This window comes from Haliotis cracherodii, unplaced genomic scaffold (assembly GCF_022045235.1).
Source record: "Haliotis cracherodii isolate W230 unplaced genomic scaffold, xgHalCrac1.p SCAF_6, whole genome shotgun sequence".
Lineage (NCBI taxonomy): Eukaryota > Metazoa > Mollusca > Gastropoda > Lepetellida > Haliotidae > Haliotis > Haliotis cracherodii.
In genome coordinates this window covers 60,492,007-60,517,947 of record NW_027266319.1, presented here as the reverse complement: position 1 = coordinate 60,517,947, position 25,941 = coordinate 60,492,007, and the positions used below count along the sequence as shown (strand labels likewise).

The following is a 25,941-nucleotide window of genomic DNA, read 5'->3' as shown; positions in this document are numbered from 1 at the left end:
CAAACAAAAACGGGTCCCAAAGAAATGTAAAAACTTGACAACAGTGATGCAAGATTGCTCATTCTCAGAGCTATCAGTTACAAACCAGTCTACAATCCTGAAGCATTCAACTGTGTATTTTATTTTTAAATGATGTGTATGCAAATTAATTGTATGCGGTTATAATCATGAAATAGTAGCATTTATCAATATACATACATACAAATTTCCTGCGTCCTATTGGGTTCTGACTGTATATTTTTTGGTGCTGACAAACCTAGACACATAATCGGGCCAAACCGGGATTCGAACCCACAATCATAGGTTTCTGGCATGCCCAAGGGACGCAACTCAGCGAATCGCGGCGCCTTAGACAAGTGGGCCACCTGTGCCCCCTGCATTCCCTTGAAGAACGATGGGCGCATCGTTAGAAACAACACAAAAACATTTCTACCTGTTGCCAGGAGGCATGGGAGATGCAGATTGGTTAAAATAAGTGACAGTGAGCAATCTTGTTCACCTTCAATATTATTATTAATATTATTACATTATTATATTATTTGTGAGGACCAACATCAATAAAAAAAAACTATAACAAAAAAAAAATGAAGTAATAATAACATGAATATGGACAAACTTCAATGATTATTACAAATGCCATTATCTTGGTACGGACGAATGTAACAATTCGGTTAGATATCATAGCTATATATCATTAATATATTTTCACATATGTCATGTATTGTTCTGTGTTTTGTTAGGAACACAATGCTATAAGAATGGGGATACAATGACAGTGTATTTATGCAACCGTAGACAACCGTGACTGAGTGACCAATTGACCGAGCATATTTGTGTTTAGCGTTGAAGTGTGTAACACTTAAATCGTGGTATTGTCGGTAAATGAGTGTGGACTGGACATCCAAGTGTGTGATAAACTGAGCATGCCCAGCGTTTCAGATGGCTGTCGGTCACTAGTCATTGACCGATAAAATTTCAATTTGACAGACGATTTGTCTAACTAGTTTTGACCAGCCGAAATGCTAAGCAAGGTGTCACGCTTCATAATTTCATTAATTAAAAGGATGAGTCCTACTTCCAGGATCTATTTAATAAAATAATCGTAATTAAAAGTTTGAGCACTGCATGACTTGCATCATACTTTCTGTATCATGGGGAAACACTGTCAGGAGCTACAATAACTTAGTCAAGCGCTTTTCTTATCACAAAGTTCAATGCTGAGATCGTATATATTCATCCTTTCACAACACATCATTGCATTGATTTGTTATTGTACGGTTTTTTTTAAAATTCAGACTTATTGACTTTGCCACAGACTATTGATTTCTTGGGTCTAAGTCATTGACCTGTATACAGATTTTTGTGTTAAAATAACTGAGATTGCTCTAGCCCCTGTCTCAGGAGAATATTAATAAGGGTGCGATGACGCACTCTGCCAAGTCATTCTTACAGTAGAGGTGTAGCGATACAGTGGGGGCACAATATTATACATATCCCTTGGGCACATGAAACCTATGACTGTGGGTTCGAATCCCGGTTCGCCCCGATTATGTTTCTAGGTTTGTCAGCACCATTCCCGTGCTCGTGGGTTTCACCGAAGTGGTAAACGTCTGAGACCTGCATCACTTGGGGCTTTCCTCCCACATTAAGCTGACACGCTGCGATATAACTGGAATACTGTTAAAAGCGGCGTTATACCAAACTCACTCACTCACTCACTCATATCCTGATACTATGGATGTAATAAAATTTGTATCCCGATACAGTATGTTTATTTCAAAGTTGATATTCTTTCTTTCGCAGGTGAATCACAACCCTCAGTGTTCCTGCTGGCTTTTGAAACGGCCAGTCTAGGTGGACGAGCAAATTACCAATACCCACAAATTTGGGTCAGTCCCAACCTTGAACAACTAAAAAAACGTATGACAACTTTCCGGTTTTAAAAATTCTTACAACATCCTTTTTCTCACAGTGTACATTCATGGCTGACAACGACCAATTCTCATTTTAGCCGTCTCTTTAATACTTCATCAAGACACATCATCCATTAATTATGACCAATCAATTGCTATTTGTTTCTTGTTTAAAACCACACTCAGCAATATTCCAGCTATATGGCGGCTGTAAATAATCAAGTCTGTATGAGACAATCTCATGATCAATATTGTGAGCCATGATCCCGTCATTGATCTGAGGACAGACTATCAACCAAGTCTCCAAGCCTGACCACCCGATCCATCTGGTCGCCTCATACAACCCGTGTAGATTGCTGGAGACCTACTCTAACCCGAAATCCCCGCGAGACAGAGAGAGATGAAAAGTCAGCCAGGAGAGACATCTACAACAATACTGTCACCTCTACTTCACCCCACAGCAATCTCGAACCCCAAATAACAGAATTTGACCTATTGAGTTACTTCAAGGTCAAGGTCAAGGTCATGGCTGACTGGACGTATCGTTGTTCGAGAGTTGCTTCTCCCATATTAAACAACAGTCAGCTTGTTACAGCTCAAAGTACAGCCAAATCACTCAAACATCATCAGCTTGCCAGAGCTGTGGGTGGGTTACATCAAAGTGACAAATGTCCTACAATATACACAACTTTGGGCTTTCCTCCAAAATGAGTCTTTCACACTGTTATATAACTGCAATTAGACTGACATCTAGTCTCTGAAATGAACATATCATACAGAAAAAAAACAGTATAAATAATCTAAATAAAAATATAATAAAAAGGAGCCCAGAAACTCTCTTCATTTCCATACTGCAGTAATCATGGTAATCTAGACTTGCCAAACATTATAGACTTGCATGGGCTGTATTTGATATATTTGTATCAGGGTCTGTAAGCATGGTAAGACAGAATAAACTGCAATCTGCAATGATCTGTGTCCTTAGCTACTAGTCAAAAGCCTGAATCTAGTAAATTCTGTTCAGACTAGTATAAGCTCACAAAAAGTTCATCTGATAACACTAAATCTGTTTGACTTATAATAATGCTGAAAGACGTGTTTGAAATAATTGTTAAATGATTCCTGCCCATCTTCAAAGTTGCATTCAGACTTTAAATATTGGAAAATCAAGAAAAATAAAAGACAAATCATGTCTTGATTCAGTTGAAATATTGCTAACAATTAATTGAGAATCTGTCAAGAGTTATAATAAAATTGAATAGTATATGTAAGTAGTCTTAAAATATTCTGAGAGACAGTCGGGCAGGTGGAAGAAAAGTTCATGCAGCCCAACAGAAATGTTACCAGCCACGGGCAGGTGGGTAGTCAGTTATTTAAAACACTGGCTGGGCAGGCAGCCTCAAAAGCTTTTGGCACAGACTATAACTGACATACAGTTCAAAGTATTTGTGCACTATAAATTTCATGCAGTGTTCAATTCAGAATGCAGCCATGGGGATTTTTACACGCCAATGTCCATTCGTCACCACTCGCCCCTTTCCGTAACCTGTAAGAAGACTCGTCCCCCAATCGATGAATGTTACGTGCGAAAATACGACAAACCAATCAGAATGCACGCATGATTTCAAATTCTTCGTCAAAGAATCTTTCAGAAATAATTTTTGATTTTACATATGTCTTGCATTTAAAAATATACCCAAAAAACAGTTAAATGTGCTCAATCATACTGTATAATTCCGCATGTCCCGATGTGCTTTAAATTGCATCTGAAATATATATAACATATGGGGAAATATATGTGAACCATTACGCAACGAGTTGTCATTTGTTTTAGGTATGCCCATTTGCGCCAAGACGGAACCCGGTCACAAAAATGGCCATGAGAGGGGCACAAGTCACTATTCGGAATAACACGAGTTGGTCACGAATGGCCAAAATTAATATCACCACTCACAATGGGCGCAACATATATAAAAACTTTTATACTTAAAACTTTTCGATGGTACCTTTGACTATTGATCTTAATTCAACAGTAATTTTCAACGACCTTCTTAAAACTCGGAAGTAAATACGTCTTTACGATAGGAACACATTTATCACTTATAATACCCTCAGAAACCTTCAGATAGCATCAGTAACGGCAGGTTTAGCAATAAGTTCCGTATGAATTTACCGTTGTAACAAAAGTGTTTTGATTGGCTGGAAAAATCACTTTCGGGAATGAGAGTTATCTCCCTTACATCAACAGAGCCAATCGCTTTAAGCTTTACGATCTCGTATCTCTGCCACTCACTCCCATCTGAGGAAAGAAAGCAGACGAAGGGGAAAAATTTACAGACGTGTTAATCTGTTCACTTGTGTTTACAATGACAAATTGGAAAATAATTTACAGTGTTCGCGGTAGGTTTTTGTACAGTGCGTGCAGAAATGAAATAATAAATTTTCAATTCAAACATTTCGCGTGTGAAGTTTTTATTTCAATAAAGTCAGTACTAGTACAGCTAATAATTATGACCAAGCTTTAACTTACTGTCCAGTTTTGATATAATCAACGTTTTATCATTAATAAAATAAATATGAATGTTGTTAGCACGTGCCCATGTGTGGAAGTTTTCTTCCGTCGCTCTGTTTATGATCGTTCGTATTACCGAGCATTACTTGTAAGCTGGGCTCTGATCCGGGGAATTCCATCGATAATAACAAATGACGACCTGTGTCTGAGATTTGTTATTCCGTTGCCCAAAGACCATATATGGAAATACAAAGGACGAGATCCAAAGCGCCATCTGGCCACATTCTATTTTTAGAAATGGGAATTTCCAGGTTTTGATTTCTTTTCGTCTGAAACATCGTAAGCAGGCTATCAGCTTTGAATAGTGTTTTATTTTATGGTATTATTACAAAATTAAGTATATCACATTCTGTGAGTGCAAAACATGCATGCAAAATATTTTTTGCGTGTTTATATGATTTTAATGCGTGAAAAACGCAGGTTTCTGCGTTAACGCGAACACTGAATTTATAATTACTGTTTGTTGCTTCTCATGTTCAATGTTTCTGAGAAAGTTCAACTCATGTACCATTGTTCAGTGGTAGAAATTAACAGTTTCAGTCCAATGGTCCATATAACAATAACTAATAGCAAAAACCCTTAAAAATGGCAAATTTCCTGTAGTCCTTATGATAACTTAACTATTGGGCAGATTGGCAAGGACTAGAGGACTAGCGCAATTCCTAACGCTGTTGTTTTCTTGAACATGACCGTTGAAAGAACTGAAGAAAATATAATTCTTTACTCTGACTCCTTAAAGTGACTGACAAGTTTAATTCCTCATGGACCGTTAATAAGGTAACATTTTATGTCATGTTTGTGTGACCCCTGTTTTCGTCAAATGTCCCCAATTCTTACAAAGGTAGGAGTCATTGCCCTACTTTTCCAGTTTCTGAAATACGAACTATTGACGTTATGAAAACATACTCTCAATAAATAGTCACCTAGCTTTTTGGTGTATCAGTCTTTTGTGGACATGGTAAAAGAATTGATATTAAAAGTAGATACCATTAAGCAATCTTCACTTCCTGTGTGTGATGAACTCTCAAATTCATAATTTTTACCCTTGACACTTTATCATGTTAATATATTTCCATTCTCCAAAATTAGGAGCCAGCTGAAAATGACAAGTGCTTCCTCCAATGCCTGTCTCTTCGCCTGGGTGTTTGTCTGCCTGAATTACTGTTAGAATGCCTACCGTGATATTTCTTTCAACCACATCTTTTTTCCCGATAAATCAACAAAAATAATCATAGCCTCCTCAAAAAAGCATGGCAGAGTGCTTCATCTTCAGGCATATTCCAAAATACATTATAACATCTGAGTTACCATATTCGACGTAATAAGCGCCCCTCTCAAATAAGCGCCCACGGCGATATTTGCTGATATATTGGCTAGTGAACAATCCCAATTCGCACCCCTTCCAAGTGAAGTATACAATGTATACAAGAATTATTTATTTGCCTATAATACACACTCGTGTGATATATGCCCCCTTAATTATGGGGAATTTAATTCTGGAAAAAAAATATCTGTTGTACATAAAAATTTCAGGCTGTCAGCATAAACCACGAAATTTATCTTTCAACTGTTTTTTTCACCAAAATAATATTCTAATAAGAGCCCCCTATTCCTAATTTTGAGAGCGCCCTGGGCGCTTTTTACATCAAATACGGTAATAATAGTGAATCTAAATGAACAAGACAAAAAGAGAGTAGAGCTCACTAATACTCTTGACTCCGACTCCAATATAGTTCAAAACAGGAAAAAAGTAACATTTTCTCAGAAAAACCACTAATCGAAATCAAACTTTGCACTGCACCTCTCCTGTTGGTATAGCAACTGAACCCCCAATTGGAAAAGTATCCATGAAGCAGATTTTAAGAAATGGGTTGCACAAGGGTTCCAAAAACAAACAAAATCATTTTTTTTTTTTTAGAAAAGACACTTATCAAAATAACACTTTTTTTTATTAGTATGGAAGCTTCCCTAAATTTGAAAAGAATCCATGAAGAAGTTTTCTAGTTAAAGGCTGCGTGAATGTTTCAGTAAAAAAATTCTAACCAAAAAAGATGAAAAATAGCACTTTTTCAGAAAATTCAAATATTGAAAACAAACTTCGCACTGCACCAATAGGTATAGAAAATGTACCCCAAATTGGAAAAGAATTCATGAAGTAGTTTTCAAATTATAGGTCTTACAAATCTTGAAGTAAAAAATTCACAAAATGATAAACATCATATATTTTTCAGAAAATATGCACATCAAACTGAAACATTCCTTTGCACCTCTTCTATGGAACCTGTCTCTAAATTTGAAAAGAATCCATGCAGTAGTTTTCAAGTTTTCAAGGTCACACAAATGAATTCCAAATCACACAAAAAAATTCTAAGTAAAAAAATGAAAAAATAATTTTAAGGCCGGGGGGATAACAAGCTAACTGCATCAACATGTCGACAACAATGATAGACTGTGACGGCATCCTGAACTGTCCAATCCCTAACTGTCAACATGAATTGTGTATTATTGACTCGTTTACTTCAAAGCAAAAGGCTTATTAATACACTTTATTTCCTGCTTGGACTCATATTCTCTAAACTGTCACAGTCATGCATAGTATCACAAAAATGTTACTTCAGTCACAATCTTGCATAACGAACGCATTTCCCTAGCAACTATCAAGATCAATACACTGCAGGTGGAGGGAAGGGAACCTTTTATTTTCAGCTGATTTGTCTTTATCATGTTTATCTCCCTCAGCCATGTAAGTTTCTCATTTTACTCGAACATTATAACTAATCTATTAATATTATTTCATATTTACAGTTGAGTGATTGCTGGGAATGTCATTGCTGAAATTAATTATATGTTGTAAGAAGGTAGTATTATGTCATAGCCCAGCAGGTGTCCTATTATCATGATTATGTCTGGGGCATGCATTAAATCTCCGTTTGTCCACATCATAGATGGCACCATGGCAACATTGACGTCACTGACCATGTTAAAAAAACTTGATGACATCAAATGAAATATTCTAGAAAGAAACAGGTAGTAATTACGGTTATAAAATAAAAAATAATCTTTGCTTTCACAAAATAATCAAATAATTTATTCCATCAAATGAAATCAAATACAGGCTGGGTCTGGAAGAGACAAACCGAAAGTGCTAACATGTTACAGCCATATAAAGAGGGACAGAAAATAACGGAGAAAGCTTTAAGCCCAAATAGTGATAACATACGACAATACCCCCCAAACTCTTTGAAATTCTATTAGGCCTTTGGACACCCACGGTAGGGGCAAGTAAAGTGAAAAATATTGTCAATTTCCAAGAGAAAAATTCATAATATTAACAACACGTGCGGTCTGACGCTGTTTAATGAACAATCTGCATACTCGTATATGCAAGAGGCCGACGTATGGTTCTCAGTAGGAAGTGACAACTTGGAGACGATGGCTTGCGGTATATACAGTTTTACTTTATACATGTAGATATATACATACAAAAGACACTATGTGCCAGGTTAGCACATGGTGGTAGTGGTTGTTGTCTAGGTGCCCCAGAGCACCCAGCCTAACCCTAGCTAGGAAAAGGGTAAGACCTTTCTTTTCTCCTCTTCTTTCCTTTTTTTTTTCCTCTCTGGACCAAGGCTTATATAGCCAAGGTCACCTGACATTGAGTAAGTAATAAATATAAATGTAAACAGTAAATCATCAGTGACATACTTGCACATCCTGTTCAGGATGGCAGACGGTCGATGTACACAAAAATGGGGATTAACAAATAGGATTAGCATCTAATAAATAACAGCAATTAAGTGTTTCAAGGCATATAGATGTCATGGCTCCAGGGTAATGAGCCTTTGCAATCAAATGTTCTTCAGACAACTGATGTCGTAAATCAGTCGCTATGACAATATTCTTCGAAAGTATTTAAATGTTCAAGCGAAAGTGATGAAATCAGACGCTCCGGAATCGGCTTAAAAAAACTGACCTATTTGGGGGCGTGGCCTTAAGGTAATGGCACAACGATGACAACTGTTTTCATTGCCGCTTTTATCTATCGCGTGACTCTTAGCCTTAATGTTTAGATACTGTTTCTGCTATTTCTGTTAATCCTACAAAAATATCAACATTGCATACATTGTTAAATGTGTGAAACGACCCTTGATCATAACATGGTGAACAATTAAGAAAACAATTAACAATCGGTACCTAGCGTTTTATTACTACATCCTGTTGGGGTAATAAAACACCATCAGTCCATCCCCCTATACACTGCCTGTCAGGAGTTCATCACCTGAGTAAAAAAGTGAAGGCATCTTAGTGTTGTTACCATGGTGACATAAGTTGTGCACATGGAAGAGATGTGTATCCCCAAATCCGAGGCAGAAGCAGGCAGACTGGGCCCAATCATGATTGTTTGTATCGTGGAGAGTGTCAAACACCAAAACCCGTTTTAACCCAAGGAAGGGGCTTCCCCGTAGCGGCGGAATGTATTGTTTTAGGGGACGATTCCACCTGTCATTTTGTTCATCTGTTTTACGCTATTTCAGTTTTTTAAAATTTACTTTTGGTCAAACCTGCAAAGTTGCTTTGTTGACTTTACTTTGCCTTCAAAATCTACAATATTGCAATATAGTGCCAATTTCCATCCATTGTATAGAGACCTGTGAAGATCCGGGGTTGAATAGGTCTTCAGCAGCCCATGCTTGCCGTAAAAGGCGACTATGCTTGTCGTAAAAGGCGACTAACGGGATCAGGTGGTCAGGCCTTCTGACATGGTTGATGCATGTCATCGTATCCCAACTGCGCAGATCGATGCTCATGATGTCAATCACTAGATTGTCTGGTCCTGACTTGATTATTTACAGAACACCGTCATGTAGCTGGAATATTGCTGAGTGTGGCATTCAACAACAAACAAACATTGTTACGGAACATGGGGTCGTGATACAATACATATCCTGATACTATGGGTGAGATATGATTTATTTCACAAAATATAATCTAGGTGAATCCCAACCCTGAATAATTTGTTATCACATTTCAGAGATCAAAGATGGGATATCGTAGGGCAGAAACATATTGGTAGAGGGCGCTGTGAATGTTATGCTATTTATAGCCAACCATGAAATACGAGAGACTCTGAGACAGCTGGTGGTTGAACAGTTTATGTTACTAGGCACATGTTTTACATCATGTACATATAAAAATATCCTGCAATGAAATTCATCCTATGTATTCGAGACAAGGGGTCGTAAATCGACATAGTCAAGTCTTGTTAAACGACACTCGTTAATCCGACAATCGGCTTTATCCGACACTAATGATGGGAACCGATTAAATCAGTGCTATTTAGACCCGTTAATCTGAGAGTCTCACATTCGACTCCGACACACCTAATTTGCAACGAATTACCAAAATAACACATCGACACACCTAATTTGCAACGAATTACCAAAATCACTCAATAATCAGTCTCGATAATAAGACACAGTGATCAGCGCACATCGTGGTCATTCACCCACAAGTACACAGCCTGTATTTTGATGCGAGACGAGTCGGCTGACAGACAGACAGACAGACAGACAGACAGGGCAATGTGTTTCAAAATCCTTGTGATATAACACAAAAGTTGGTGGATAGATAGACAGACAGACAGACAGACAGACAGATAGATATTTGCATGCTGAGTAGATTTAATAATGATTTACACACTGTTTAATGTTCATGACTTGGAAGAGAAATTTACCTAAGCTTTCTATAATTTGTTCGATAGATAGATAGATAGATAGATAGATAGATAGATAGATAGATAGATAGATAGATTATCCTTCCTTGTTTTAGCCACCAGGCATGGTGATGTGACAGTAAGTACCATCGTTTAATGTCTTGTGGTATGACGCGTCCACGGATCGAACCCCTGACCTTTCGCTCTCCGGACAGATGCTCTTTCCACGAGACCATAGAGACTGTCACAAGGACAGGTGACCTTGAACAAGTTTATGCCTGATGAGCCTTTAGAGTGGTAAAGTTGATAGCAACATGTGTGCCTCAGCCGACAATGAGTCACCAGTACGGTATTACATGTCACTGACTAAGCCAAACCAGTCAAAGAAACACGATTTCATAAAATGTCCATATTTTCTTAAAAACAGAGGTATATTAACCTTGTGTTCAATGCAAAAACTATGGAACTAAGAATTTAAGCCTCTCCTTTTTTATCGCTCCTGTTGGTAATGAAAAATATGTTACTTCTGCAAAGCCATTGCATTAGGTCTACCATAAGTTGTGGCAGTATTATGAGGGGTACATGGTTTTTTTTCTGCGTCCCTAGGGAGGTTTTACGCAGGATGCATCAAACCCCATGTACCCTTCGTGATCCTGTTACAATGAATTTATCTTACCGACATGTTTTAATGTGACATTGTAAAAGAATTAACATAAATTCAAAATTGATAGAACAGCTGTTCACTTGAGCTGAGGATAACTTGTGCTTTGTCACGTGACTTCCCTTGACTCGAGAAAAGCGTGCGGCTTTTTGCATTGAGGTGAGGTGAAATGGGGTTTAACGTCGCGTCCCAGACTTTTGCACTTATATAGCGACATGCATGTACGTGTGTGTGTGTGTGTGTGGCTGCTTGTACTAGTCCGGGCTGATGCCGATTTATAGTGATAGCCCACTGAGATACCATGCCGCAGTTTAACATGAATACCCCACTCAGACACATTATTATTAGTAATATATTGGCTAATCCCAATTAGTACCCCTTCCGATTGATCATTGTACAGAAGAATTTTTTGTTCGCGTATAATACGCACTCATGTGTTATATGCACCCTTAATTATGGGCAATTAAATTCTGGAAAAATATATATGTCGTATATAAACATTTCAGGCTGTCTGCATAAACCACGAAATTTACCTTTCAACTGTTTTTCCCCCCACCAAAATAATATTCTAATAAGAGCCCCCTATTCTAATTTTGAAAGCGTCCTGGGTGCTTATTACGTCTAATACGGTATATGGCATCTGAGGATGCACATTATATTCATTGTGCCAAATTCTTGACAAGAAGCAGAAAGTTCCTGCAATTAAGGTAATTATTTAATCGTATTGTACAGTACACTACACTATTTCATTATTTCACAAGACACTTATATTCACAATTCTGGGTCCCTAGTTTTGTAGGGAATTTTACAGACAGCTGATGTGAGTGACTATGGTTTTATGCGCTTTTAGCAATATTCCAGCAATATCACGCGGGTACAGACAACTGCTGCAGATTTGGGGTCAAATATTGGGTTCCAGATAGAGCCTTGAAGGAACATATCAAGTTTCTTATATTCAATTTTGACTTCATATTGTCACGAGTTACAAACATGCATTTTGATTTCCGTCCATATTGCATATGGCAAGCCATAAATACAAGTCGGCATGTGTTTGTGACATGATGTGTGCACAACCATACAAATAAACTGTACAAAGTATTTGTTTAATATTAATCAGGTTACTAAGTCACAAATAACAATGATTTTCTAAAACTACTCTACTGCTAGTTAACATCCATTATTGACAAGCCTGGTCAAGTGTTCTCCCTGGACAAAACATTCACTGGACCATCAACTGTGAGCTGGGTGAGAAGGAATGAGGCTTTTCTACTCTTGAAACTTAAACCCTCTTTGTTGAAACACCCTGAGGGTGTTTAGTAGCAGCTACCAGTATACATGGTATAGAGGCTGCCGACCCCTTTCAGGATTCGGGTACACAGGATTCGGGCCTATTTAGAGGGTATTCGGGACTCTGTAGTGTGGTATGAAGAGCGCAAATAGAATCATATTATGTAACAGATTCAACATTTGAAAACAGAAATTTAGTAAATTAACTTCAAATCTCACCCTTTTATGAAATAGGAGAAACATGTCATATATGTTCGTATATTGACAATGACTTTCTGCCTTTGCAGAGTGAATTTTGACATGTGCTTTTGATATTTGTGTCAAGTTGTATTCGGGATGATGCATGGGTGTGCAGCGACTCGCAGTGAAAAATTACATGGTTTTGGGGATTCAGTGAAATTTTCAAAACAGCATCTTGACGGTGAGTGAGTGAGTGAGTGAGTATGGTTTTACGCTGGTTTTACGCCGCTTTTAGCAATATTCCAGCAATATCACGGCGGGGGACACAAGAAATGGACTTCACACATATTGTACCCATGTCGGGAATCGAACCCGGGTCTTCGGCCTGACAAGCGAACGCTTTAACCACTAGACTACCCGACCGTCCCTCAGGTGTGTAGAGCCTAAATGTTGAATCGGTTAAGTAAAGTTTTGGATCAGAGCACTGGGTGTGTTGTAGGCTGCAATTTTTTCAGTTTGACTTTGCAGTAAAAACATAACATTAGAGACAGGCCCAGGTTTCCACAAAGCTAATGAATGCTGAAGGTGCCGTTGGGGTGAGTGAGTGAGTTGGGTTTAACGCCGCTTTTAACAGTTTTCCAGTTATAACACAGCATGTCAGCTTAATGTGGGAGGAAAGCCCAAAGTGATGCAGGTCTCAGACATTTACCCTTTCGGTGAAACCCACGAGCACTGGTATGGTGCTGACAAACCTAGAAACATAATCGGGGCGAACCAGGATTGAACCCACAATCATAGGTTTCTGGTGTGCTCTGCACAGCAAATCGCAGCGCCTTAGACGACTGGGCCACTCGTGCCCCCCTGGTTCATTGGGGAAGTGTATATAACAACTACAACACAAAGATGTAAATGCTCTGGAGGTTGTCATAGAGAATGCTTGGAACAGGTGGAAACAGCCATGTGCAAAACCACTTTGGAACCCTGGACTAGGCAAATCTGCAAGAACCCAGTTTCATGCATTGCAACATGCAGACATGAGGTCAGCAAAACTTGTTTTTGGAAGAACGACGCCAATCTAGGGGGTTTTGGAAAAGAAATTTTTAAACCAAGGATTTAAAATAAGTGCATTTTACATCATTCTGAAAGGACAAATTCAGGAATTCCAGGAATCTGAGAAAACTTCTCGTTTTGATGTCTTGCACAAAAATATAAAATAACAAGTGCAAAAGTGGCTCACTAATACCCCCAACCCGCCTAGTGTGTCAGTAGTTACAAATTAAATAGCTAGGATAGGGTTAGGGTTTGAAAAATTCATAAAAAAATGGAAAATTAACAAAAACAATCTTTTTCTTTTGACTGCACCCTTCCCTATAATACAGATTATATGTACTAAGTTTCAGATGAATCCAATGAATAGTTTAAGAGAAATAGCACGGACAAAGTTTACAGACGGACGGACAGACGGAACCTTGGTATAACTATATACCCCCCACATTTTGTCGGGGGTATAATTATATCAAATTATAGATTTATATAGAACATCTTATCCAGATGCTCCTGTTCAAGGGTATTCTAGAATAAAGCGTAAAAGGATTTGACAATCAACAGTAGCAACTATCCACTTCTGAAATATCAAGTTTTCTATGGGCAATGAAATATCTCCTGAAGCACTGGTTGGCAGTCCTCCAGCAATCATGTCCTACGCTTCATGATGATGATCAAACCAGAGCTCCAGATAAGCTGCGTATCTGCGTGAAATGCACATCAGAAAAGCATTAAATCCAAGCGTATCAAATACGCAATGAACATTACAGATACACTACAAAAATAAAACTTGTGCGTATCATCAAAATACTGTGAAGTAACCCTGCGTCAGGATTCGAAACTGGGTCTTCGGCGTGACGATCGTATGCTTTACTAGGCTACCTGACCGCCCCCTGTCTCCACTAGAATATCAAGTGGTCGGTCCATTAACTATTCGCTATGCTTCAGCACTGAATACTTACTGCCACTACAGTATGTATAATTAGCTCTGTCTAGACGATTTCACCAGGTTCATACAAATGTCACTTTCTACCGACCAGCACATTCTATGGACATGGTATTTGTACTGACACAAACAGCTCTCACAGCAACATGCGGGACTGAAATATGAGTGAGTATTGTTCCAGCAATATTACGGAGGGGGACACCAGAAATGGGCTTCACACATTGTACCCATGTGGGGAATCGAACCTGGGTCTTCAGCGTGACGTGTGTATGGCGATAAACATCAAACAAACAATCAACCAAGTCAGTGAGTCTGACCACCCAAATCACATAAGTCGCATCTTACGGCATGCATAGTCACCTCCTACAACAAACATGAGTTGCTGAAGATCTATTCTTTATCCAGATCTTCACAGTATCAGGTAAACTCAAGAGTGAAGGAATTATGGGTTCTTGAGCCAATTGAGCCAATCAAACATCAGCTTTCTTCTTCATTTCTTTACTGCCTTGATTCAGAAACACAAACATCCCTTTGATGTAAACTCTCTTGGTGTAGTTGGGGCGGTCGGGTAGTCTAGTGGTTAAAGCGTTCGCTCGTCACGCCGAAGACCCGGGTTTGATTCCCTGGGTACAATGTGTGAAGCCCAAATCTGGTGTCTACTGCCGTGATATTGCTGGAATATTGCTAAAAGCGGCGTAAAACCATACTCACTCACTCACTCTTGGTGTAGTTGCTGCTCTGATAAGACAGTGAGTGAGTTGGGTTTAACTCCGCTTTTAACAGTATTCCAGTTATATCGTGGCGTGTCAGCTTAATGTAGGGGGGAAAGCTCGAAGTGATGCAGGTCTTAGATGTTTACCACTTCAGTGAAACCCACGAGCACAGGTATGGTGCTGTCAAACATAGAAACATAATCGGGGTGAACCGGGATTCGAAACCACAATCATAGGTTTCTGGCCTGACCTGGGGACGCAACTCTGCACAGCAAATCGCGGCCCCTTAGACGACTGGGCCCCCCATGCCCCCAGGTGTAGTATCAAAGTTTGATTTGATCTTAATGAGATTACCAACCTCATTGTCTCTCATAACTTTGACACTAGTCCCGTTATCTGCCGGAAAAATGAAATATGTCGAGCGAGTGAGTGAGTTTAATGCTGCTTTCAACAGCATTTCATTTACATCATGACATGTCAACTAGAGCCCGAAGTGATACAGATCTCAGATGTTTACCACTTTGGTGAAACCCACAGGTATGGTGCTGACAAACCTATAAACAAAACTGAGGCGAAACAGGATTCGAACCCACGATCATAGCTTCCTGGCCTGCCCAAGGGACACAACTCTGCACATCAAACTGACGTTTGTTGAACCCTTCATTGTAACATATGAACAAAGTGACAGCTGAACAGGGAAGCTCTTTCCATCACCAAGTCAGGAAGTATACCTTTTCAAATACTAATACAAATATTCAATATATCAACAGGTGACGTTTGAACAGGAAAGAACACCCAGATCATAATTCGACACATATTGGCAGATTAACTCTGCCACAGCTGGCACATCATACATTGCAAGGCAGAGAAACTTCATGTTCATGGAGCTGTCGGCTGTCGATCAGAGCACCGTTTCACAAAGCGATATCAGCACTACAACTGTTAGAGTGAGTGAGTATGGTTTTACGCCGCTTTTAGCAATATTCCAGCAATATCACGGCGGGGGACACCAGAAATGGGCTTCACACATTGTACCCATGTCGGGAATCGAACCCGGGTCTTCGGCGTGACGAGCGAACGCTTTAACCACTAGGCTACCCAACTGCCTCTACAACGGTTTGATGGGGGGTTATGATTGTCTTAGCTCTGAGATCGTTTTTTGGAACAGAGGCCTGATGTCTGCACAGCAGTGGTGAAGTGAGTTGGGGTGAAATTGGGTTTAACGTCACGTCCAATATCATTGCACTTATATAGCGACGCGCATGCGTGTTTGTCTGCTTGTACTAGTCCGGACTGATGCTAATTTATAGTGCTATAGAGATACCATGCCACAGTTTAACATGAGTACCCCACATACGTGTGTATGTGTAAATTTACTATGCTTTCACATAAATTTAGCTAAGGTGTGTAAATAGGTGAGGTGAAATAGGGTTTAACTTACATAGCAACGTGCATGCATCTGTGTGCGTGTGGCTGCTTATACTAGTCCGGACTGATGCCGATTTATAGTGCTAGCTCACTGAGATACCATGCTACAGTTTTACATGAATACCCCACTCAGACACAGTTTACTGACTCCGAGCTGACCAGTCCTTGTTTTAGCCCCTTAATGCCGAACGCCAGGTAGGGTAACAAGTACCATCTTTTAACGTCTTTTGGTATGGCGCGGCCAGGGATGGAACCCCAGACCTTCCGCTCTCCAGGCGGACGCTCTACCACTAGACCACGGAGGCGGTTTTGTGTAAATAAAGTACTATATGGCGTAAGACACATATATCTATCAGTCTGTTCACGTCTATCAACATGAAAATGTTGTTTTCCAGTCAAAGTCACATGAGAAGAGAGTTACCTTACAGAAATCTTCACATAGAGCAACATGTGTTTAATTTAATCTATTCACAAATTTTTGTCGCCTGGAAACCCAAAGAAAACACTGTCCGCCCAGCTCTGGATGTCCCCATTAAAGTTGGCATTGCTGTATACTGAATAGAATACAGAACTGTTGATAATATGTTTGTGTTGGCAAATCAACTGATATAATTATTTGATCATCCTCTGACTTTGGCATAAACATTACAACACATACATACAGTGTAAATTTACATTTACCTGCTGATATAAATGTGCTCCTGGTGTAAATATGCACACACGAGTAAAGTGTTAAGATGACAAGTATACTCATGTATGTATATTTACTAACATATAATATATCTGTCGTTTATAAACAGTCAGGCCATTAACATGAACCACAAAATTTATCTTTCAACTCTGTTTTTTCCACCAAAATAATATTCTAATAAGAGCCCCCTTTTTCTAATTTTGAGAGCGCCATTGGCACATTTTAAGTTCTTACATCGAATACAATATGCAAATATACACACACATGTATAGAGGTGATGTCAATCAATGGATCGTCTGGTCCAGACAAGATTATTTACAGACCACCGTCATATAGCTGGAATATTGCTGAGTGTGGCATTAAACCAAAAAACAAAACATGTTGCACGTCAGCCCAGTAATCAGGATAATATAGCATAATATTGCTATCCTGTTCACATGAGCGTGTTTTTTACTAGTTTTAGTCTGTTTACTGTTTCCTGCATAGTAACTGCACGCATGTAGCTGTGCAAACCAAATGTTACATCATCTGAAAAATTGAAAATATGACATGTTGCGCCCCGCCCACTCATTGGGAGCCTCACGTCAAACTAGACATTCAACAGCTTGCCAGTAAATGTTGCAATGTGTCTGCCATGTTTAGACGGCAATATTGACTGAATATACAGAGCACAGCATGCATACCGAATTGAAATACTTTGTACTTTCACTCTAGCTAATGGCATGAATTGAAACTTACAAAAAGTAAAACTTACTTTGGTTTTCGAGAAATGCTCTGCTGAACTGTCTTGCATGACGACGTTCATACGGAGAATTCATAGAGTCCCATCTTGAAAGAAAGACCTCCGACGTACTGGAACATTCAGTGAACGTGTCACTGTCAAAGCTATCCCTAAAACTCCCATGCCACCGATCATATATTTCATGAAGCAGTCCATCAACGATGGAACCTTGCCTCGACAGTTTGTACCCGAAGCCATGTTTGTTTTCAACTTCGCTGTCCCAAACGCACCCTTCGTTATCCGACGACAAACTTCCACAACTCAGAAACTCTCTTCTTGGGGCCGACTCCGCCCGTTTGGAAGTCGAGGAGGGGGTTGGTACAAAGATGTCATCGTCTGAATCCGACAGGGAGGCCCCTGCCCCCCTCGCGAACCCCATTTTCTTCATTTTACCGACATGACGAGCAACATGTGCGTGTGTTTGTTTGTGCGCGAGTCGCCTGACGCGAGCTATCGAGGTCCCGTGACTAACCAGGCCACGTTTTGCTGTCAACGACTCAGCGCTCGACGTAACAGGTTTTCGCTCATACGGACATCGCATAATCGATATTTTAATAGCAGTTGCAACGGCATACCTTGATTTTATATAACTCGACAGACACGTAGGTGGCTATTTTTTCGTTATAAGTTCCGCTTAACTACGTCACAAAGCATAAAAATCATTATTTTTATGACGAATGAGACGAATGAGTCGAATGCTCTAAAAATCTATACGCTGACCACTCCACGCTATTGACTAGATCTAGATATATATTATGTATATCTATCTACATTATCGATATTTAAACGGAAAATTAAAGTTCTCACTAGAATCGTGTTGAAGAAAAAGACAAGTTTTCTTTAGAAATGTTATCTTACAATATCTAAGCTATGCATAGTGTGACAGCACATATACATCTAGATCATTATACATATATCTGACAGATATTCCAATATATATTCCATTATATTTTATTTTTCAACTTTGATAAATAATTTGGGTCTACAGCTAAGGTTAATATCAACATGTAAATATGAAAACCTCTGCTGTCCCCTACATATATTTAAGTGAAATGTACGATCAAGACATTGATTGACACATGTTGATTTCACTGGGCAACAGGTGACTCGTCAACAGGTGCGCGTTCCCTGTGTGGGCAGATATAGATAAGACCACTTGACATTATGCAATAACACAATCTGGCGGGATTCGTGTAAATATCGTTCTACTAAAACACCTAATAAGCATGTTTTCAGCTAAACCGTTTACTGATGTGGCATTTCGAGGTCTGTAATTTCGAGTGCTTGTCGTTTCTTGTTTCCTGATTGTTTCCATTTTTAATATTTTGTAATATCTGGGTAAAGCCATCTTCAATTGGGTCTCCATTCTGTAGTTATCATATAACCGATCAGATGCCAGATATTATACACTGGTTAATCGAGGATGGTGTAAAATTGGCATTATATTTCGTTTGAGTGAATGAGTTTGACCAGTATTCCAGTTATATCTCGGCGTGTCACCTAAATATGGGAGGAAAGCCCGAAGTGATTCAGGTCTCAGACGTTTACAACTTTCGCGAAACCCACGTGTATGGTGCTGACAAACATAATCGGGGCGAACCTGGATTCGAACCCACCATCAAAGGTGTCTGGAAACGCAATTCCAAGGGACGCAACTCTGCACAGCTAACTGCGGCACTGAAGACGACTGGGCCGTGACCGCTTTTGGTTCAAATTTCATTTGCATATTGCCTTCAAAAATAACAAAACTATATTTTTCTATCACATATTAAGGTCATAAACTATGTCGAATATTCCAGACCAACAACGTTAAATATAATGAATATAATTCTTTTAATGGGAATACATTATGGAACATCTGCACTCTCTATCCACGCCACAAATCCGCTGAACAACGTAAGCTATATCGAATTACTCGTTTGCCCACTGAGGCTTGCGTTGAATAAATTTACATTAATAATCAGAGAAAACACACGTTAATAGTGTTTTATTTCAAACATCCATTTGGACTAATGTTAGTGTGAAGCAAGCAGAAGTTCTGCGTGACCGAGGGAGTCGTTTGTCAGATCATTCTCATGTATTGGTTAGATCTACACATATTTTCAAAATAATAAATATCGACCTTAACTAAAAACGATGTCCAATCCATTTATTGGGATAAAATAAGACGATTTTTGTGAATGAATGACATTTTACGCCGCAGTCAACAAAATTCCAGCTAGGGGAAATATCGTAATATTAAGTGAGTGAGTATGGTTTTACGCCGCTTTTAGCAATATTCCAGCAATATCACGGCGGGGGGCACCAGAAATTGGCTTCACATCTTAATATTAAGTTTTGGTCATGCTGACAAACCATTGGATGACAGTTTAAGCACCGTCATCGGGTACGACGACACACAGGATGGCAGGGGGCACGGGTGGCCCAGTCGTTTAAGGCGCCGCAATTCGGTGTGTAGAGTTGCGTCCCTTGGGCACGCCAGAAACCTATCATTGTGGGTTCGAATCCCGGTCCGCTCCGATTATGTTTCTAGGCTTGTCAGCACCATACCCGTGCTCGTGGGTTTCACCGAAGTGGTAAACGTCTGAGACCTGCATCACTTCGAGCTTTCCTCCCACATTAAGCTGTCACGCCGTGATATGACTGGAATACTGTTAAAAGCGGCGTTAAACACAACTCACTCACTCACTCACTCACTCACACCACAACTATACTCTAGGGCTATTCGGAATAATATTCTACCCAAGAATCAACTATGCGCAGGGTCAATTATAACTCGGCATAATAATTTTATTATACAGATATATTTTATCGGACACAATGGCGTGGATGATGTGAGAGTAAATATTCCCCGCATCAACTATTTAGCGACTATATGACCTGCAGGTGTGTGTGGGACCACACAGGTGAGCTTGTCACAGCGGGTGTCGAGTGTCATATGTGTGTGTCACCGTATATTCTACGACGGCAGACATCGATTCTCGATTCTATCAACATCGGTTACAGATAAGGTTTGCCGGTGTGAACCCGACTGGCACTGGCTGACCGTTGTGGACTACAGGTGTTATATTCATAGGGCGAGATCTTGATGAAGACTACGGGTCGGATTGGCCTCTATGCCATGCTTGTTAGTACCGACCAGAATGAGTTTCGGATGTTTTCAATGTATCACCTGGGCTATTGTTTCGAGAGCTTGGGTGTGCTCATGCTATCAACCACTGATTTGCCAGGTCCAGATCTGATTATTTGCAGGCAGTTGTGTTGAGCTGAAATAGTGTTCCCTGCGACGTAAAACGGTATTCATTCACTGCACTGTCTGTTCCAGACTCGAATATTTACAGACCGCCGTCATATAGCCATAAAATGTTGAGTGCGGCGTTATACAACAAACAAATATCCACTCACTCACTCGGCACGCCAGAAACCTATGATTGTGGGTTCGAATCCTGGTTCGCCCCAATTATGTTTCTAGGTTTCGTGGGTTTCACCGAAGTGGTAAACGTCTGAGACCTGCATCACATCGGGCTTTCCTCCCACATTAAGCTGACACGCCGTGATATGACGGGAATACTGTTAAAAGCGGCGTTAAACCCAACTCACTCACTCACTCACTCGCATACGGACATAAATCCCACTGCTTCTCTCCACGACCCGTGAAGATCCCTGTTAGAACAGGTCTTCAGCAACCCATGGTTGCCGTAAAAGGCGACTATGTTTGTCCTTTGAGGCGAGTAACGGGATCGGGTGGTCAGGCTGGCTGACTTGGTTGATGCATGTCATATTATCCCAATTGTGTAGATAGATGCTCATGATATCAATCACTGGATTGTCTGGTCCAGACTCGAATATTTACAGACCGCCGTCATACAGCTGGACTATTGCTGAGTGCGACGTTAAACAACCAAAAAAGTTCCACTCCCATATTCAAATCTGTATTGTGAATCACACAGACTTCGGCTATTGTAAAGTCATTCCTTAGCGTCATATCCCGGATTAACCAAGTCAAAGTTTCTAGAAACAGTCGATCCGCTTAACACATCAGCTAAAATGTGCTGCTACCATTCATTCAAGCGTATTGATTTATGAGGATTATATTGTTCTCATTCCCGAGTCCCCCATGTGCAGCCTCAGTATTGTCTCCGCTCTGGCGCCCATGAAGGGATTACTGCCTGTTGTGTTTCTCCAATGTAGCGAGCCATTAATTGCTTACACTACGATCTCTATATATACGTATGTCCCTGTGTACTGTAGACAATTCGTGCACACATACAGGTGTATTATACACTGTTATGAAAGACATCACGTAATCCCAGATCCTAGATAAGATCCGTTAGGTGACGTGAAATTGGGTTTAACATCGCGTCCAAGATTATTGAGTGAGTGAGTATGGTTTTACGCCGCTTTTAGCAATATTCCAGCAATATCACGGCGGGGGACACCAGAAATGGGCTTCACACATTGTACCAACTAGGTTACCCGACCGCCCCCAAAATTATTACACTTATATAGCGATGTGCATGTACGTGTGTGTGCGTGTGGCTGCTTGTACTAGTCCGGACTGATGCCGATTTATAGTGCTAGCACACTGAGATACCATGCCGCAGCTTAACATGAATACCCCACTCAGACACTTTATACTGATTCCGAGCAGACCAGTCCTTGTTTTGGCCCCTTAATACCGAGCGCCAGGTAGGGTAACAACAAGTACCATCTTTAAACGTCTTTTGGTATGACGCGGCCGGGGATCGAACCCCGGACTTTCCGCTCTCCGGGCGGACGCTCTACCACTAGACCACGGAGGCGGTCAGGGCATATAGAATATTTTGTATTTTTCACATAATTTTCATAAATAAAACTCGGCAAGGGCATCCGTGTAGGTTTTCGGGGCATAGTAGTCCAGTATTATGCTTGACGTAATATTGAGGCAAATTACTCGACGACGTGGCTGTTTGTTCGTCATCTAACAACGTCGTAAGGCGTTGCTAATAGTAATGAAATCAGCCGCCAGTTTGGCTGGTCCAGGCTAGATTATTTACAGACCGTGATAGAGCTCAATTAGCTGGCGTTAAACAACATAATGCCAATCACGGGTGAGATGGTAGCAATATGGCTGAAAAAATGCCGGTTCGATGTTAAAATTTTAACTCACTCACTGGAGTGGTGACCGATGATAACTAATTCTTTATCATTGTATTACAAATTCAAACAATTACATGTATTCTCTTCTTTAGGATGTTTTGCAACCTTTTCATGGATAAGTATTCGTCTAGAGTCTAGAATCGAAATATTCTGGTAAACCATTAGAAACTACTTTCTTTATACGGATGTTCTTTTTTACAAACCGTTGAATTTTCAAAAACCAAAATTATGATCCCTTAACAAAGTTCGAATTCATTTTATAGTTTGAGATTGATAAGAACATTATGACTAAAGTCCGTAATTAAATTGAACGGATGATACGAAATAACAAATATTAGCATACATTTCGAATGTAATCAGCAACACTTATATTAAATTCATCACGTGTCATGGTGTGAAACTGTTCCTTTTACGACGCTTCATACACATATTGTTTGGATTTTTTCTTTGATGTTAAACTCTGCGAAATATAATCCTTTCTAATCGCTATAAAACGTCATTATAACAAGACATACATGTATATCTTAGATATGACAATATCTTTAGTGATATGAGATCGACCGCGAAAACCCGAGAAGTTGTTTCTAATGGTTACACACACAATATGGATCTCCATCTTAGGCTTCTGTTTGGGTTGCAGCCAAAACAATCAGTTGCCTGGCACATGTTGGCGAGGCACAGGGAGCGGTTCAACAATTTAATGTTGATTTTTTTTTTTAAAAATGACCTTCTGAGACTCCCATCCCCGGAAACAATATTTGTGGAAATTTTTGACATCCACAATTTTTTATATTTTGTCAAGTGAATCCTACTTGGCACTGATTTATAACTCAGGTGATGCGGTAGAGCTTTCGCATATTTCACATTGACGGCTTATACTATGAGCTCATTTTTTGTACAATAGATAGGGTGTAAAACTAAAACGAATTGAGTTTATGCGACTTGAACGGCAAATCACCAATCTCAAAGATCTGAGTTTAACGAGAGTGTGCAAATCCATTGAAAAGTTGATTTTGTCGGATCGAAAACGTGCAGACCTGTCCATTCCCCGACTCCTAAGACCCCTACAAAAATTAAGTTTTTTAGTTGACATCGAACTTTTGAACTGTCCTAGCTCATGGCGTCTGACCGTCAGCTGGCTTGCTTGGCGAGACGAACAAAAGGTCGAGCTTCACTTGTTTCCTCTTTACCACCATACTTTGACTTCATCTTGAAGTTAGGGAAATTGGCCGGTGTAGGCTCAAAAGCATATGGCTTTACAATTCAGACGATGAGTCGGACTCGTAGGCCGTGTTGTTTTACCGTAAACTGGTACTTGATATCTTCAGCGTCGTGACTAGACACGGACCCAGTTAAATTGGCACCAATTACGTCATCAAACTCGTTCCTAGCGCGTGACACCTTCGTTACGCTCTCGGTAACATAGTAAAGTATTCGTAGACACTCGCCCCTTTCCGTAACTTATTCGGCTTGTCCCGGAATAACACGAGTTGGTCATGAATGATAGTAAAGAGAGCTCCGCTTGTTACGTCATAATGTAAGAGGGATAACTCAGGCCTGTTTGGCTCGGAAGACGAAGGCCTCATAACGGCATATCATTTTCACACATATTGTGAGCTTCCTACTTTCTCTGTGAGAAAAATGAGTGTATATTTCCAAACACTGACATTAACTAATTCTCAAATTGCATTTTGTTTCAAATAAGAAAGAAAGTGATTTTTGCGTGTACACTTCCCGGGTTCTTTAAGTGAACTTGCCCTTTAAGAGGTGACCAAATAGATTTGGTTGACTTGATTGATTGTGTGTCATACCCGGCTTCATGGCTGATGATTGCTCGCCATATCAATCAATGGTTTGTCTGGTCCAGACTTAATTATTTTCTTGCTGCCATCACATTGTTTGAATATTGGAGTGCAGTGCTAAACAACAAGATACGTTTATCTAAGTAATAGTTCAGTAAGCATATTCTGGTATGAGTTAGTGAGTGAGTGAGTATGGTTTTACGCCGCTTTTAGTAATATTCCAGCAATATCACGGCGGGGGACACCAGAAATGTATTAAGGGGTAGACTACAGTATTTGGGTCCCCAAAACCGGAACGAACGTTTTTACGTTTGCCTTCCTCGGTGTACTGATGAATCCGAGGAACTTAAAATATTCTAATATTTTTCCCCCGAAAACCTGGTAAAAGAATTTTTGCAAAAGTTTGAACTCCAATAGTAAATTGTTCAGTGGATGTCCTATATAATATTTGTCATGTATAATGTTTAGTTATTCTTTTCAAAGTAGGAAATTTGAAGCATTCAGAGAAAAATATCCCGTCTCCAAATGAAAGAGAATTCCAATCTGATTTAAACATGGTCGTAATGACAGCCATGCTGAATTTCTGTCACCAAACAAACCTTGTTGTCCATACACCCTTACGTGAACAATAATCACCAAGCACACATGTTGCTTGTGTGTGAACTCTTTAGGAAAATCTCTTGTGAAGACTTTCACTCCGGCAACAAACATATAAATGTCGTCAACAGTATACATACATATACGTCCATATCTTTCCACCAAAACACACAAACATGTTTGCATGTAGCATTGCTTGCCCATAAGCACCATACACCTGAAATTGATTCTTCACCTTTCATTCAAACACTGTACCGTGGGTTTCCGGGTTAGAATAGGTACCCATTTTACTGGTGGTCGTACAGTCGACTAAATGGATCGGGTGGTCAGACTCGAATACTTAGTTCATTGCGTGTCAGCGTACTTCGACGGCGTGATCTCAGCATCGATCACTGGATTGTCTGGTCCAGATTCAATCATGTACAGGCCACCGTCGTACAACTGAAATATTGCTGAGTGTGGCGTTAAACAAAC

At 39.9% G+C, this 25,941-nt stretch overlaps 1 protein-coding gene across 1 annotated transcript in view; it reads right to left on the bottom strand.

Annotated features, from left to right (window-relative positions):
- The window catches only part of LOC139445320 (TBC1 domain family member 30-like), a 130,660-nt gene extending 112,313 nt beyond the window's left edge, over nucleotides 1-18,347 (bottom strand). The window contains exon 1 of the mRNA XM_071226442.1: nucleotides 17,903-18,347. Coding sequence (XP_071082543.1) covers nucleotides 17,903-18,317 — 415 coding nt within the window. The 5' untranslated portion in view covers nucleotides 18,318-18,347. The remainder of the gene's footprint in view (nucleotides 1-17,902) is intronic.
- Between the last annotated feature and the right edge of the window lie 7,594 nt (nucleotides 18,348-25,941).